General features: G+C 44.1%; 1 protein-coding gene across 1 annotated transcript in view; it reads left to right on the top strand.

Annotated features, from left to right (window-relative positions):
• The window catches only part of negr1 (neuronal growth regulator 1), a gene marked incomplete at both ends in the record, with an annotated part of 253490 nt that overhangs the window by 202229 nt on the left and 34208 nt on the right, over nucleotides 1–17053 (top strand). The window contains one exon of the mRNA XM_080736118.1: nucleotides 12009–12050. Coding sequence (XP_080592244.1) covers nucleotides 12009–12050 — 42 coding nt within the window. The remainder of the gene's footprint in view (nucleotides 1–12008; nucleotides 12051–17053) is intronic.

Here is a 17053-nt window from a genome sequence, read left to right as displayed (position 1 = left end):
GTGGACTTGTAGATCAGCCCACTTTTGCAGCAGCGAATGGAGACTTCTGCCTTGCGAGACCAGCCACCTTTTAACGTTCCATGCGCCCAGAATCTCGCGAGAAGTGCGGTAGATTTGTTTTAATTAAATATAAATTAATTCGAAGCTACATTTATTACTTTCGAATATTCTTTTATTGTTAACATTCGAACGAATATTCGAATAAAGAATATTCTTTCACACCCCTAGTCACCAGGCAGGTCAGGCCATCGGGATTCATCCCACATTTGGGTTGTGTGTTTGCCACTTATACTGTGAGTTTATATCGGACCAGAACGGGGGCTGGTGGTCACTATGGCACAATGAGCCCATTCGAGCAGCAACAGTCCTATAATTCCTATTCTCTATTCTCAATCTGTCATAAACCAGGTGGTTCCTGACAATATTCAGCTGCATTATGGATTTGCTTCAATCCCTCTTATATGTATATGTTACAGGATGTTTGGGTAACGCAGGACGTTCATTGTAAGAGCGCTTGTTTTGTCGTTCACCACACACTAATCACCACCAGGTGGCGACGACAGCCATTCACTCGCATTCACTAGTGAAGGCGCTGACGTCACTCGTTTGCGACTGTATTTACTAGCCTAGCCTAGCCTAGCCTAGCCTAGCCTAGCCTAGCCTAGCCTAGCTTAGCCATTAGTTCCATTGTAGTCACTTGGACAGGGTGTTTATCGTGGGCTTGCCCAGGCCTTACGGCCTGGGCATAAATATAACTATTGCATTCACCACGGCTTCGTAACTCGTAACTTCGTAACTCGCCCCTGCGGTGCGAGGGGGCGAAGAGCAGGACCAAGGTCCGCTGGCCTGCGCGCCGCTTGCAATGTCGTGGACAATCGAGCGGGCGCGGCTCCGTCTGGAGGATGTTGCTGTGGGCGACCGCTTGTTCCGCCCCGTGCTGCACACCGAGTGCTCCGTTTCTCGACCGTCCTGTTTCTCTTTAAAACCGTGACATATACACCGTGAAGCTAGTTAGAAAGAAGAGGATGTAGTAGCTGGCTGTATGTCATTTTGTTCACAGGTTCCTTAATTTACATCGATGATAGGTAACATTGCTAATCTTTTCATAATAACGAGACACTCGACATCATGTATTTTCCTAAGAAATAGAAAATAGATGTTCTCTGAATATCTCGCCACCCTACGGTTTGGGTCAGCAAAGTTCAGTCGGTACGCTCATTAGCATTTTACACTTCCACAAGGGTGAGGAAATGTTCGTGTCTGTGGCTGAGTGGTCATTCCACAGCCCCGCGGGAAGCGGAGGATTCACATAACACTCAACCCCCCCCCCCCCCCCCCCCCCCCCCCCACACACACACACACACCTTACTGATTAGACACCAAACTCACATACATGAAATGCAAATGTCTGTCCCCAGTTGGCTGATGTCCACACAGGATGACGCCCATGCTGGGCCACATTAACAATGACAAGAAGGAATAACAAACGATTGGACTCATAAATGATGGAAACACCTGCTGTTGCATCATTTTAAAAGGGACAGGACAGAATGTGAACTTTTCATTCTGCATAGGCTGATCAAATATACAGCACAGCTTCTCTACAGGGCTGTTCTAACGCACGGATGATGGCTGATGGTGACACGTCCAGGTGGACAAACGCAAATTGAAACTGCGGATTTAAGTCTGTGGTTTTGCATTTTCATATCAAGGTCCATTATTTATTCGGCATTTGAGCCACGGACCACCATTTGATGAGATTTAGCCTCTCGGACCCAAAACTTTGAATGTTGCCTTTGAATAAGGTTTTGTCCACAATTCCATGCTGCTTCTACATTCTAAATTATTCGACCCGTCCATTTGGTTTCATTTTACGCTCTCAAGAGTTAAAGATCTATAAGCTGGGGACCACCTGGAGCCCCCTAAAGGACCACTGGTGGTCCACAGATCACTGGTTGAGAACCACTGTTTTAAGTTATTGTATGGTAGGGCATTCACGAATAGTGATTTTTAGTAATCGAATTATTCAACCTCAAAGTATTCGAATAGTCGAATATTCGACAGGACTGGCCAAACTGTCAAATATTAAGTAAGCAAGAGGCGAACATTGTGAAAATAGCCGATCTACATGCTCACAACGCCTCGCGTTGCGAGGCGTTGTGAGCATGTAGATCTGCTATTTTCACAATATTTATCTGCGGAACCGAGTCACATTAAATGTAATACCTACAATTCCAAGTGCTTGTCAGGGTGGGGGTCCCAGTTTAAATATGTTTATTTTGGGGGTCACAGCCTAAAAAGGTTTGAGAACCCCTGGTATAGAGCATTAACAAATTCATCCACCAGGAGCATTGACAACTCATTCTTATGACTTCCTATCTAGTAGCCAAGCTTTAAAAACTATATATTTTTTAAAGAGAAAACAATAAAAAAATAAAAATAAGCGAATATTCGACTTCGGTGAACAACGTCGAATAGTGACTTTGATATTCGAATATTTGAATATTGGAATACTTGGTGAATGCCCTATTGTATGGTTAAATTGTTGTTGTAAAGAGAAAACACTCGATCAGCCACCCCCACGAGACCCCCGATGAGTTCCTGGCAGCGGGAGGAAACTGTGTGTGCCAACAGTAGCAGAGGATGGTGTCCTTGATGTTGCACTATAGTGACTCCTAATGCAGGGGTTCCCAAACTTTTTTGTCTCAGGGCACCCCATGAATATTTTTTTCATCCGAGGCACCCCTACATTATAATTTTCACTTCCACCACCTTATATTTATAGCTTATCGTTGTTGTTGTATGTCCAAAACCGTTCGTTTTGTATTAATCATCTATAAAATGTACTATACTAGTGAGAACAGCAGATCTACAAGCACACAACGCCTCGCATGTATATTTTACTCATTGAGATTAAACACGTCTTACACAAGACGTTGTCTAGGCCAGTGGTAAATGGTAAATGGTGCATTTGTGTGGGAATTATACATTAAGGTTTAAACACAAACAGCTATATTTGTGTCCATGCCTTACCCCTTATCCCTAAACTTCTTTGCCTTTTTACTATTTTGAAAAACATTTTAAAAGACCTCAAATAGCCGATCTACATCGACATGTTGTGAGCTTGTAGATCAGCTATTTGAAATATTCAAAATGTTTTTCAAAAATGTAAAAAAATGGCAAAAAGGTTCAGAGATAAGCGGTAAGGCATGGATGAAAATAGAGCCCATAGTGTTGTCTTATTCAGGGGTTTAACCCCAAAGTCAAAATAATAGTTCTTCCCAAATGGTGCATTATCAAACAAACAATAATGAATTTCCAGTATTAAGTCGCTCCCCTATTTTGCCTAAAAAAGGAGACAGAAAAACTACGATCAGTATCACAACCTTTGAAAGGTACGAGGGGGATAACACAGTGGAGCAATCGCTTAAGAGTTCCTTCTCTGAGAAGAGCCAACCACAGTGAAACAGAGCCCTGTCTTTAAGAGCCAAACAGTTTGATCAGCCAATTCAGCGCAGGTGTCATCACATCAAATTTATTGAGATTGGAATTAGGAACATACATGCACTGTAACTTCCACCCATGAATTGGCCAAGGCGGTGGCGCTGTCCAAGGTGCTGAACTCTGTCATCACCCTGCTTGCTGGCCCTATAAACTCTCACCTGATCGGGGGTATTGAGGCGAGACTCCACAATGTCCTTGCTTTCTTTTCCATTTCCCTCATACCGTACATCACGATGTTATCCACCAACAGTCAACAAACCTTTCGTTGTATCTTTTATCATCAAAAAAAAGAAAAAAGAAAAAAAGAGAAGGATATTGTTGTTGTTGTCAATCTCATAATTCGAATAGTCCAGAAACATGATGTGCTTTGTGTCACAGGTCCTGCAAGAGGTGGGTTATCGTAAATACACTACTGTACTGCACATCATGTGATGGCTTGCATTGTTGAGTGCAAAATAAGTCCCATAGCGCCTGTGGGAGATTGCATGTCAGAAGACATCATGCTCCACAACAATGGAGGAGTTCCTGAGAGCTCACGAAATGACTTGCTGTCGACTTCATGTTCAAGTATTAATCAGATAGCACATGGCTGTCTTCTTCCGAGGATGGTCGCTTGGTCGTCATAAAGCTCCTGCACCAGAAGTACTTAAAGGGAAACAATGGTGATATGATAGAATCTAATCATGTGGATCTCGGGATCCACTGTGGATGTGGATGTGGATCTTGGACATCGTGTCCGAGCCAGGCTGTGACATCAGTCGTCCATGTATCTATGACGTATGACTCCAAATTGAAGCAATGCTTGAGTCAGATCCGAGCCCCATTGACTTCCATTCCAAAAAAAAACTGAAGTTAAGTATTTCAAAAACTAGGAAACATATGTCCCCCCTGAAAGGAAGATGAAACTACAAAAATATGGCCAAGCAGCATTTTGCTTCTACGGCCCGATGGCTTGGAATAATCTCCCACTTTACCTAAGACAGGCTAACTCTGTAGATAGTTTTAAAGCACAGCTCAAGACCCACTTTTTCACTCTCGCTTTTAGCTAACTCTCCCCCCTGCTCGTCACATTCTCACCTTATCTGTTTCTGTTGGCTATTATTGTTGTTATTAGTGTTATTGTTACTGTTTATTATTATTATTGCTATGTTTTAGTTTTTACTTATACATTATTGTCATTATGTGTGGAGGAGCAGTGGAGCACTCATGCTTTGTTTTTGTGTTTTGCCTGCTTAGTTTTTATGTGAAGCACTCTGTGTTGCAGTTTCTGCATGAAGGGTGCTATATAAATTACATGTATTATTATTATTGTATGTGACATATTGTGGAGTGCATTCTTTGATCTATTGTAATGGTGCATACAAGGTTTGCCAGTGGCAAGATTAGCTCCGGTCCTCCGGACACACATAGACCAGCTAGCTATAGCCTCTCACAGAGCAATGCCATAAAAAATAAATTCCACTATTTGCTAGCGATGCACCAAGAAAAAGGGCATATCCCTGAACGAAAGCAAACACATTCCTACACGTTTTCCTCTGCACCGCATGATGAAATCAAATGAAAGCAGATGTGCCATTGTTGCCGGCACAATGGTAGGCCCATTTAAAAGCAGCACAGTTGTTGAACAGTTGTTATAGCACTTTATAAAGTATCCTGAGCGTGGGGTGGACAATGGATGCACTCTGCATTTGACCTGCGAATGGAATAGCGCTTCTGAGTGGCCGTATAACTGGATTAAAACAAGTGTTGCTAAGCAGGCTTCAGAGTGCTTCTGCGTGGCCTAGATACAGTTCCCCACAGCGTCTGTACTGAGGCACGAAAGAGTGAATCTTTTTTATGCACTGTGGATGAAAGCAGTGTGAACTATAATAATGGCTGCCACAGTTTCCCTTGTGACACATAAGCAACTCCTCTGCCATGGTGTTTCCTGGAGCAGGTGGAGCACACCTTTGAGAGCAGTATGAAAAGTGTGTCTGTCTGTCTGCCACTTGTCTGCACAGACTCTGCGATGCCTGTGTGAATCTGTGAATGTGTCATTTGGCTCTACAATGTATATATACGAATATATATGATATATGGATCTGTCGATGTTTCACAGTGGCCATTAGTATAATTTGTACATTATTTATCATTTGTGAGGGACTAGAATTCTTGTTTGACTAGGCTACCCCATCTGTATGACTTTCAAATGCGCACACAAATACCCAGCTATGTATAATACTCTGGTGCAGTGGACTGAACATCTCTGTATAGGACACAATTATGCCATCTTCCAAATGCCACCGCTGGCTTAGACCAAAACGAGTTCAAAAAGGTAATCAGATTGGGACTTACTTTCCTCCGCTGAAGGATCAAAGACAGACTGGGAGGTTTTTATTTCTTTTATTTTCTCTCTCTCTCTCTCTCTCTCTCTCTCTCTCTCTCTCTCTCTCTCTCTCTCTCTCTCTCTCTCTCTCTCTCTTCATTCAGCCTCAGTCAGTGCAAGAAGAAAATAAAAAAAGAACACAAAAAGGAGCACTGTGCTATAATCTATTAAAGGTGGTGGGGAACCAAATTAAACTAATGTGATTAAGGAGGAGCGGCCCACTAGGCATGGAGGAAATTACAGGTGTTAATTGAGCCTGGTGTGATCCCTGGCCATCGCAGTGAGAGGTGGTCATTCATTTAAGCATTGGACGGATTGGAGCAGGACAGAGGTTTACACAGAGAACAGAACATGACCCAATATTGCTAAACTCCCATCAGAGATTTTTGGAGCGCACGATTTTGTAAGCCATTTTTCACCCAATGACAATTGCATAATCTGTAATCCTGGACTCTGCTCTCCCTCTGCCAACCTGGGGAGGACCCCGAACTGAGCTCAGGCTTCCTTCAGTGCATGAGGAGTGAGCAGGCCGCTTCTTATCACCTGACAGGGGGGAGCTTCCCCAGTCGGACGTAGCGCGTGGAAGGAACACGTTATTCCAACCAGTTCCTTTCCCCTCCATCAGGCGCCCCGGCTGGCCAGGGGGAGTCATTATAGAGGATTACTGCATGTTTTTCTTAGGATACCTACCCTAGGAGACACAGGGAGAACATACACAACCTTTAACAGCAAGCAGCCTGTACATGTCCTGTGTTTACGCTGGTCAGGGGTTCACCTGTTCATCTCAGCTTTTGTTTGTTGGAAGCTTTGGATCAATATCATTTTCGGGTTTCTGCTCCGCTCAGGAGCGGAAATAACTTCATGTCATGTTGTAGTCATCAGGTGGACTACAACTACTACTGACCTGAACCATTGGTGCCGTGCACCTCCACAAGGCAAAAAATTGGTTTAAATTGGTATAATAATCGTGTTCATGTTTTATTCTAACTCATGGCGCGACTAGCGAGAATAAACAAATTGATTTGCATTATTAGCTAAATAATGTCATGTTTTACAGTAGTTTGTTGTAGTCATCAGGCGTCCAGAAACCAACCACCGGAACCAATGTGTGTTTTTTTTTTGTTTTTTTTTACGGATCTCACGGCTAGTTTTAGAATGAATACAAGGCTTTCCTCCGCGGTGGAAAGTCTGGTGATGCGAGGTTAATTGGAAGCTAATGGTAGCAGCTGCATCGAACCACAATAACATGTCCTTATTAGTGATGCGTACCATTAGGATTTTATCTATATCAATACTGGTATTGATACTCTAATCAATAGGCTACTCCTCACTATAATGTTGTGTTTTTTTGTTTGTTTGTTTGTTTTTTGGGGAGGGGGAGTTTAATTGCGACCGTCAGGGAGCAGTTTACTATGAAAACCTCCACCGGCCGTCCGTCCGTCGGTCGGTCACACGTCACACGTCACACCTTTGCCCTGCTCATATCTCCGCAATCACACTGCTAGCTTCGCTGCTGGTGATGTCACTAGCTATGATGTCACTGTGACTGTGCACCATGCCCAAATTTGGAGATCATGTGTGGCAAAATATCAACAAACGAGTGAAAGGCCTTTATCAAGTAACCATAGCAACTAAAAATCAACAAATTGTGCAAAGTGAAATATCTTTATCTGGTAACCATAGAAACCAAAATAATCAACAAATATGAGTATTTGTCCCCTTGTAGTATGTCACTAATTTGAAATACTAGAAGCTGGGCCGCCCGAAAGTCGGCGACCTGGCCAACTCGGGAACGATGTAAATAGGGAATGAATGCCCCGCCCTTTAATGCAAACCCCATTATACCTGTTGTCATAGGACCCGTTTTGACCATCTGTTTGCCTGTGTCCATTTATGCCCATATATGGAGATATCTGTTATCTGTCTGTCTGTCTGTCTGTCTGTCAACGTCCATTTTATGTCCATATATGGAGATGACTGCAGATATAGTTCTGGGTCCATTGTATGCCCATATATGGAGATATCTGTCTATTTGCGTCCATTTCATGCCCATATATGGAAATCTCTGTATCTGTCTGTCTGTGTCCCTTTATGCCCGTATATGGAGATCTTTGTGATTCTGCGTAAATTTTATGCCCATATATGCCATTTGCGTCCATTTTATGCCCATTTATGGAGATCTCTGTATCCGTCTGTCTGTGTCCCTTTATGCCCTTTTATGCCCATATATGCTATATATGGAGATATTCAGAGATTTTTTGTTGACTCATGTGGCGTACGTGATGTCAGAGCCTTTTATGAGTGATGTCACAATGAGTCAGCGCTTGCGCCGATTTCCTCCGGAACAGCCTGATGTCAACAATCAGCTCTGCATAAGGATATTCCGAACGTTTTGCGCCGTTTCGGAAAAAACGCGCGTCGGGTCGATTTCCTCCGGAACAGCCTGATGTCAACAATCAGCTCCGCATAAGGAGATTCCGAACGTTTTGCGCCGTGAGTCAGCAGAAGTGATGTCAGATTGCCCATATGCCCTGCCCATATGCCCATATATGTAGCCCATATGGAGATCTGCCCATATGCCCATATATGGAGATCTCTGTATGAGTCAGCCCTTGTGCCGATACGTCCATTTATGCCCATATATCTGTGTCCCCTTTATGCCCATATGAGTCAGCAGTGCCCATATGCCCATATATGTAGCCCATATGGAGATCTGCCCATTGTTGCGTACGCGATGTCAGAGCCTTTTATGAAATGATGTCACAATGAGTCAGCGCTTGCGCCGATTTCCTCCGGAACAGCCTGATGTCAACAATCAGCTCCGCATAAGGAGATTCCGAACGTTTTGCGCCGTAAGGAGATTCCGAACGTTTTGCGCCGTTTCGGAAAAAACGCGAGTTTCCTCCGGAACAGCCTGATGTCAACAATCAGCTCCGCATAAGGAGATTCCGAACGTTTTGCGCCGTAAGGAGATTCCGAACGTTTTGCGCCGTTTCGGAAAAAACGCGCGTCGGGTCGGGTCGAGGCCGGAATCAGCTCCGCATAAGGAGATTCCGAACGTTTTGTGTTTTGCGCCGTGAGTCAGCAGAAGTGATGTCAGATTGCCCATATGCCCTGCCCATATGCCCATATATGTAGCCCATATGGAGATCTGCCCATATGCCCATATATGGAGATCTCTGTATGAGTCAGCCCTTGTGCCGATACGTCCATTTATGCCCATATATCTGTGTCCCCTTTATGCCCATATGAGTCAGCAGTGCCCATATGCCCATATATGTAGCCCATATGGAGATCTGCCCATTGTTGCGTACGCGATGTCAGAGCCTTTTATGAAATGATGTCACAATGAGTCAGCGCTTGCGCCGATTTCCTCCGGAACAGCCTGATGTCAACAATCAGCTCCGCATAAGGAGATTCCGAACGTTTTGCGCCGTAAGGAGATTCCGAACGTTTTGCGCCGCTTCGGAAAAAACGCGAGTTTCCTCCGGAACAGCCTGATGTCAACAATCAGCTCCGCATAAGGAGATTCCGAACGTTTTGCGCCGTAAGGAGATTCCGAACGTTTTGCGCCGTTTCGGAAAAAACGCGCGTCGGGTCGAGTCGAGGCCGGAATCAGCTCCGCATAAGGAGATTCCGAACGTTTTGCGCCGTGAGTCAGCAGAAGTGATGTCAGATTGCCCATATGCCCATATATGTAGCCCATATGGAGATCTGCCCATTGTTGCGTACGCGATGTCAGAGCCTTTTATGAAATGATGTCACAATGAGTCACGCGATGTCAGAGCCTTTTATGAAATGATGTCACAATGAGTCAGCGCTTGCGCCGATGAATCAGCTCCGCATAAGGAGATTCCGAACGTTTCACGCCGTTTCGGAAAAAACGTGCGTCGGGTCGGGTCGAGGCCGGGCACTGCACTCCGCGCCGCGGCGGAGAACGCGCGTGCCGAATCTGAAGCCGGTGGGACGAACGGTTCTCGAGATACGCGGATTACATACACGCAGACAGACACGCAGTTTGAAATATGTGGGAATGGCTGACACAGAACTCCATATTTGGACATAGAAGTGACAGACAGATGATATCTCCATATATGGGCATAAAAGGGCATGGCTGATGTTATATGTTGTTCGTGTCCAAATATGGGGCTTGTGAGGTCAGACTTAGTGAGATTCGTCGGTTATCTCCATATATGGAGGGATGTGTTGGTTATCTCCATATCTGGAGATTCAACCTTCAACGATTTTGACATCTTGTTACTAATCTGTCGGTAGATAATGCCGGTCTTATATAGTATGTCACTAATTTGAAATATGTGGGAATGGCTGACACAGAACTCCATATTTGGACATAGAAGTGACAGACAGATGATATCTCCATATTTGGGCATAAAAGGGCATGGCTGATGTTATATGTTGTTCGTGTCCAAATATGGGGCTTGTGAGGTCAGACTTAGTGAGATTCGTCGGTTATCTCCATATATGGAGGGATGTGTTGGTTATCTCCATATCTGGAGATTCAACCTTCAACGATTTTGACATCTTGTTACTAATCTGTCGGTAGATAATGCCGGTCTTATATAAGGGTCATTTGTGTACGGTGTGATGTCATACTGCCAGCATGACTCACACCATCCTTCCTAGACGATTTTGACATATTGTGTGTGGAGATAAGCGACCAACGGTCGCTTATCTCCCGATTAGGGAGTCTTACTGGTAGTTGCTACCATAGGTCGCATTTACCATAAAAACCTGCAGCTCCTGTGTGTGAGTGTGTGCGTGAGTCACGCTTCGTGTCACGCATGTCACGCTCCATATATGGCCAAGACAGAATTCATTTGCACTGACCTGTTCTGACATCACAATGATGACTTGACCAGCTCAGCAGAAGGATATATAGTAGCTGACCTGTTCTGACATCACAATGATGACTTGACCAGCTCAGCAGAAGAATATAGCTGACCTGTTCTGAAATCACAATGATGACTCGACCAGCTCAGCGTTCTCAACTTTTTTTATGCCCATATATGGAGAGCCCTGATGTCATCAATATTAAACCCAAATCTGGGAATGCCCATATATGGACATATTCTGTCAGTCTATGACATCAAACATCTATGATGTCAGAGGTCAGTCATCTCCATATTTGGGAAAATATGGCCACATTTTGAGCACATTTTGGGCACATTTTGTCCAACTTAAACAACCAACCAGGTCTGTATGTTTTTGGTCGAAGCTAATCCCATGCCAAAGCGCAACTGCTCGCCCAGCAGTCTGCTGTCACCCAGACTGATGCGTGCACGCTCCCATGTGCACACGCCCAAACCTGACGCTGTATTAGTCTCCCTAACTAATAGATGTGTTCAATCCAATAACGAGTGTTATCTTGACTAGTCAAGGATGAGGTCCAGATGGTATCGTCATTTTTCGGAGGCAGTTCTGTGTGACTTATTATCAGCCACACTAAAACAGTCGAATACACTGCACTGCTTCAAATTTATGGCATGCTGTGTTTGTGTGTGTTGTGTTCACAGGGTTGCTGATATTACCCCGTTACATGCAACGCCTTTATTGCATGAATTAGCATTTCGCAGTGTTTTCACCCACTTTTCACCTGCACTTCTGAGCACTTCAACCTGTCTGCCATGCTTGCATGGAATGTAACCAGGAACTTGCCTGGTGATGTGCTGTTATATAGGGTCTGGGTATAACGGGTCTTTTACGCAGGGGCCTATAGCGGCTATTGGCAAAATGCCAACAGAAGCACCGGTTGTCTAGGTTCTTAACAGCATTACGGTTATGACGAATCAGGTACCAGTAGCAAAATAGCACCAGTTCCTGGCACACATCCCTAGTCTTTATTGCATGCTGAGTGGCTGCATCGTACCAGAGACACCAGTCGTTACTGCATGTGGAAGGGCTGAATCTTACCAGAGACGCCAGTCCTTACTGCATGTAGAGGATCTTTGTTTTTAGGTTCCATTCCATTTTTTTTGTCCTTGCATGCATTATTATATATTTTTTTTCCGTTTCATTTTCTTTCTTCCCGTTTTTGCGTCTCCATTCTGTTAATAATACGTGAATGTCCTCTTTTCCCCTCCCTCTCCCCTCCTCTCCCTTCCCCCCCTCCCCCCTGTAGCAATTATTGAACCACCCACCACTAATGCTGTCTCAAGCCCAGGTCAGTATAAGTCACCATGCTGTACACCAAACCAGCACTAACCTGAGCCTAAATCCTCTCCTCCATCTCAGTTTCTCTCTTTTTGATTGGCTGGCCGGAATGCCTGCTGGGTGTACAGCTTCATCCATTTCTTTTATTTCACTTAATTTTAACTTTAATTTTCTTATTTCCTGCCTCAGTTTTTTTAATCTCTCTGGACTCTGGACTGGTTCCGTTTCCTTTCTTGTTTCTTTTCTTTTTTATTTTATTTTATTTTTTTGTCTCCATGCGAGCAGCCTGTCTCATCGCACTATACCCCCTGCCCCCCTTCCCCTCCCCTCCCCTTGACCGCCCCCCACCCCCCTCCTAACCACCAGCCGCTTCAAGGCGGAGGGCTCAATGGCGTCATCAACACGACTGCTCCATGTGCCTCTGGGTCTAATCCTTTAACTTAATGCCGATGGCTTGTTTCACACTCCCCTCCTCCTCCTCCCTCCTCCTCCTCCTCCCTCCTCCTCCTCCTCTTCGTTCTCCTCAGTGCTAGAACAGTGCAGTGTGCATGAAAGGCAAGACGCTGCCTGCTAGCAGGAAGGCCCCTGTCAATGTGTTGTTTGCACAACATGCAGTCTTTGCCCGCACTTTCTCTCTCTCTCTCTCTCTCTCTCTCTCTCTCTCTCTCTCTCTCTCTCTCTCTCTCTCTCTCTGTCTCACAATCTCAGCCCCCTTTCTCTTTTCTCTTGTCTCTCTCTACATGTCTGTTCTTTCTCTCTCTGTATATCTCTCTCAACACTCCATGTGCTTCCTCTTTCAATTCGCTCTGGTCCGGCTGGCTGATGATGTGCCATCTCTCTCTAGCCTGTCTCCGCTGCTAGTTGCTGTTGCTATACACTGCCGTCAATGTCTCCCTTGTTTGGTTTATTTTATTTATTTATTTTTTGTTTGTATGTCGCTTACACATCGCAGCTCAGAGTAATCCTCTCCCTGCCGGCCCGTCTTTTCTCTCTCCCTCTCTAATGGTTTTAAGCAAGTCCCTGAATGTAATCTCTCACGCTGGTTACATTATTTTGCTTAATGCTGTTCGTGTGCACACGCACGCGCACACACACACACACACACACACACACACACACACACACACACACACACACACACACAAACACGAGCTTGGACATGCACACATCGCACCTACGTCGTATCTCCTGTGGCTCCTGCTCGAACGTGCACATGTGGCTTGCATGTGCATGCGAACTATGCTAATGCTACATAACGTCGGTGTTGGGCGGAAACCTCGCATACGTTTTTTTTCGTAAAGTAAAGCCCTGCTACATCGTAGGCAGTCTCACAAAACTAGTGAAAATTGCTGACCTACAAGAACACAACGCCTCGCGATGCCAGTGCTTTGGGTGCTTGTACTGTAGATTGTCTATTTTAAATCATTTTTAAACAAAATGAACAGTTTTGGACATACAAGGTTTCCGCCCGACAACAACGATATACGCTCCTATATAGTGTGGGTAAACACAAGTATATCCGCTCTTACACGCACGATCACGAATGAAGGATTGACATGGCGTGATGAAACTGCCAAGCAAGCGACGATATGAGCTGGCGTTCACCGCTCAGTGGATTAGCCTGCGACGCCTCAGATGGAGATGTAACCCTGGATTAACATGTGCTCCCCTCCCACCCCTTACCTACACTGTCAAATCCTCAGTGTTTTAACACGTTCATTTAACTCCGACTGTAGTAAAAGTATCAAACACTATCAATACTGCAACATAGAAACACTCTGTTACAAGTAAAAACCTGGAATTCAAAATGCACTTAAAAAAGTAGATGAAAGTGTTGATACCAAAAGTAAAAGCTTGTGAGCTTGTAAATCGTCTATTTTCAGATATCCAAGGTATAAAATTGGGCTAAAGTGGTTCATGTATGTTTTATTGTGACCGTCAGGTCGCAGTTAGTATGAAAGCGTCCACCTCAAGTCCATGAGTGAGTGAGTCACGCTCATGTCTTTGAGTCACATTACTGTAATACACAACATTTCGTTACCTATCGACTTCAGTTCCTCCCTCCATCCATGAAGGCAGGTTACAAAAGTTTTAAGTAAAGCCTCTATCATTGTCCAAGGTGAAGAGCTATCTTTGTGTATCTATGTGTAGTTTTCTAGCTATCACCTAAAAATGTATAACAAAGCCTAGGTGATAGCTAGAAAACTACACTGCGGTGAGGTGATAGCTCTTCACCTTGGACTATGATAGATAGATGATTAACACATTGGGTGTAACCCTCACTCACATGGGTCTGTGGCGCGTCGCTGATTGGCTGTGGCTTTGACAGGCTTCAACACACTGTTTAACCTAACGCTGCGAGTCGGCTGCTTTTCAGTGTGAGTAAAACATATTTGCCACTGAGATGTAGTGAAGTAACCCTGGAAATAGAAGTGGAAATGGGAAATACTAAAATAAAGTACAAATACTTCAAATATTGTACTTAAGTACAGTACTTAAGTAAATGTACTTAGTTACTTTAGACCACTGCCATTCTGTTACAATTTGTACACACACACACACACACACACACACACACACACACACACACACACACACACACACACACACACACACACACACACACAGAGAGAGTTACAAATGGATAAATCAACACTGAGGATTTTACTGTGTTCCTGTCGGAGCCAAATACAATTTACCACGGAGATCCTGTCAAATTGCTTACGTTAAAATAAGCTCATGCTGCAATGAGCAGCCATGGCACAGGCCCCTGAACTCTCATTTGATGTAACGCTCGCAGAACAAATGACAATTTCATGGTCCACAGGCGCACAAGCGGTATCAATCGCAGAGATAAACTAACTCGACGTCCCCACTGTTCTTGTTTTGTTCAAAATTATATTTGAGTCTTTTTTATTTATTCATTTATTTCGTATTTATTTTTAAGATGGTGATGTCCTCACTGAGCACTGTGAGCAGCTTGGCAATGGAAGATTACCTTTTTAGATCCTCTGCACACAAAGTCTGCAGCACCTCTCCTTCAACCCAGTCTATTCATTAGTTTGAACAGATAATTATCCCCTTTTATCTCCCCTGTGTGAAAGAGTCGGGGCAAGACGTTCCCTTCCCTTCAAACAGTGAACCATATTCTTGTCTGTGTCAGCTGTTTTTTGGCCTCCAGCCTGCTCAAGCACACGTGCACACACACGCGCGCACACACACACACACACACACACACACACACACACACACACACACACGCACACACGCGCACACGCACGCACACACATGCACACACACACACACACACACACACACACACACACACACACACACACACACACACACACACACACACACACACACACACACACACACGCACCATGACGCATCACAGGCACTCAGGAGATCAAACACGAACCAAGTGGTACTCCAGTCACTTGTGAATTCTGTCACATCGCTAGAATGATAAGATTTTAAATGATAAGAAGTTTTCAGTTCAGTGTGTGAATGTGTCTGGCGCTGCTTCGCTTCTAGTTTCATTGACAGGTTCCCAAAAAATGTTGTCTCTCTGTCCGTGCTCTCGAGGTGCTTGTGCGGCCTTGTACACAAAATAAAATGGTATTTTTACTCGAGTCGTGGCCCATAAATATTGGTCCACGACCCACAAATGGTCAGTGTTTGGGAACGTTGTGCTAGGGAACACGTGGTACACAACCAACAGCAGGTGTGCCATAATTTGCCATAGTGGCCAAAAGGTCCATTCTTTACCTCTAATCCAGCAATGTTATACACCAGGCCTTCATCTTCAACGCGTGCTACTCTAATATCGCTTCAGTGAGTCAGCTCAAATAGGCCAATTAGTCAGCTGTGCACTGCACTGTTGGTTAATAGGGTCTTATTTGCATGTTAGATACAATATTGTTGCAGAGTCAGGGCTTGTAAACACACTGGAACTGAAAATCGATTTTGGGGGAACTTGAATTCAGCTAATAATTTGTTTGTTTTTCTGTTTGTGCTGTGGTACAGTACGTGGTGGTATTGCTAATTTGTTGGGAGGGTGTTATAGCTTCTGAATTTAGCTTAGTCAGCCTTTTACGAAATTGAGTCGGCAGCAATAGTCTTTCCTACATATGGTACACAATTATTGTTATGCTCTTTTTATTATTATTGTTAGTTGTATTAGTAATAGGCTAGTAGCAATATTGTTATTGGTTCTATAGTGTCTGTGAGGAAGTAAGCTAGTGTGTCTGCTCTGGAATGTTATGCAGTGATTTCCAAACGGGGGGGATGATTAGCTTAACATACAGTATACAGTTCGTGTACAGTATCTGCACATTTGTGACAATTTAATGACTGTTAAGACATTTTTAATACCAAATTGTCAAATATTACATAAGAAAGAGGAAAGTGAAAATAACCGATCCACAATATTTAGCTGTGGAACTGAGTCAAACTAAATGTAATGCCTACCATTCCAACTTTCCAAGTGCTTGTTAAAATAAGCCTGAAAGGTTTGGGAATGCTTGCTGTATGGTACACATGCATACACCAACTATTCAGCTTGTGCATCGTTGCCTTTGTGAAACCTCCTGCAGTCAAATATTCATAAAACGTCAGTAGACCAGGAAACTATTCTATCCAAACTAATGCGGTTTGAGAGAAGATGATGTAATTCCATCTTCTCATTCATACCAAGGATCTCCATTACACAGTCTTAAACCAATAACGCAATTGCCTTTAAGTGCTCTTGAGAATGTGATGCTTAGCTTTGTATTCACACTTGTCAGGGAGCCACGGAAATAGAACCCATCTGCTATAACAGCTTGACAGTGTTTTTATATTTTCTGGCACCATGGACGTTTACATCCCCCATCCTTTTGAAACAGTAATGTCACAGATTTGTCGACAATAAAGGTATTTTGGCTCGTTTTATCCTAAGCATGAGGATTGTATGTGAGCCTAAAACACAATGCTGGGCTCCAAGACTCTGAAGCAGCTGTCTTGGCTCCA

This window comes from Nannobrachium achirus (assembly GCF_963921795.1).
Source record: "Nannobrachium achirus genome assembly, chromosome: 1".
Classification (NCBI taxonomy): domain Eukaryota; kingdom Metazoa; phylum Chordata; class Actinopteri; order Myctophiformes; family Myctophidae; genus Nannobrachium; species Nannobrachium achirus.
The sequence above is the reverse complement of the archived record's forward strand: the minus strand, read 5'-3'. Positions and strand labels throughout refer to the sequence as shown.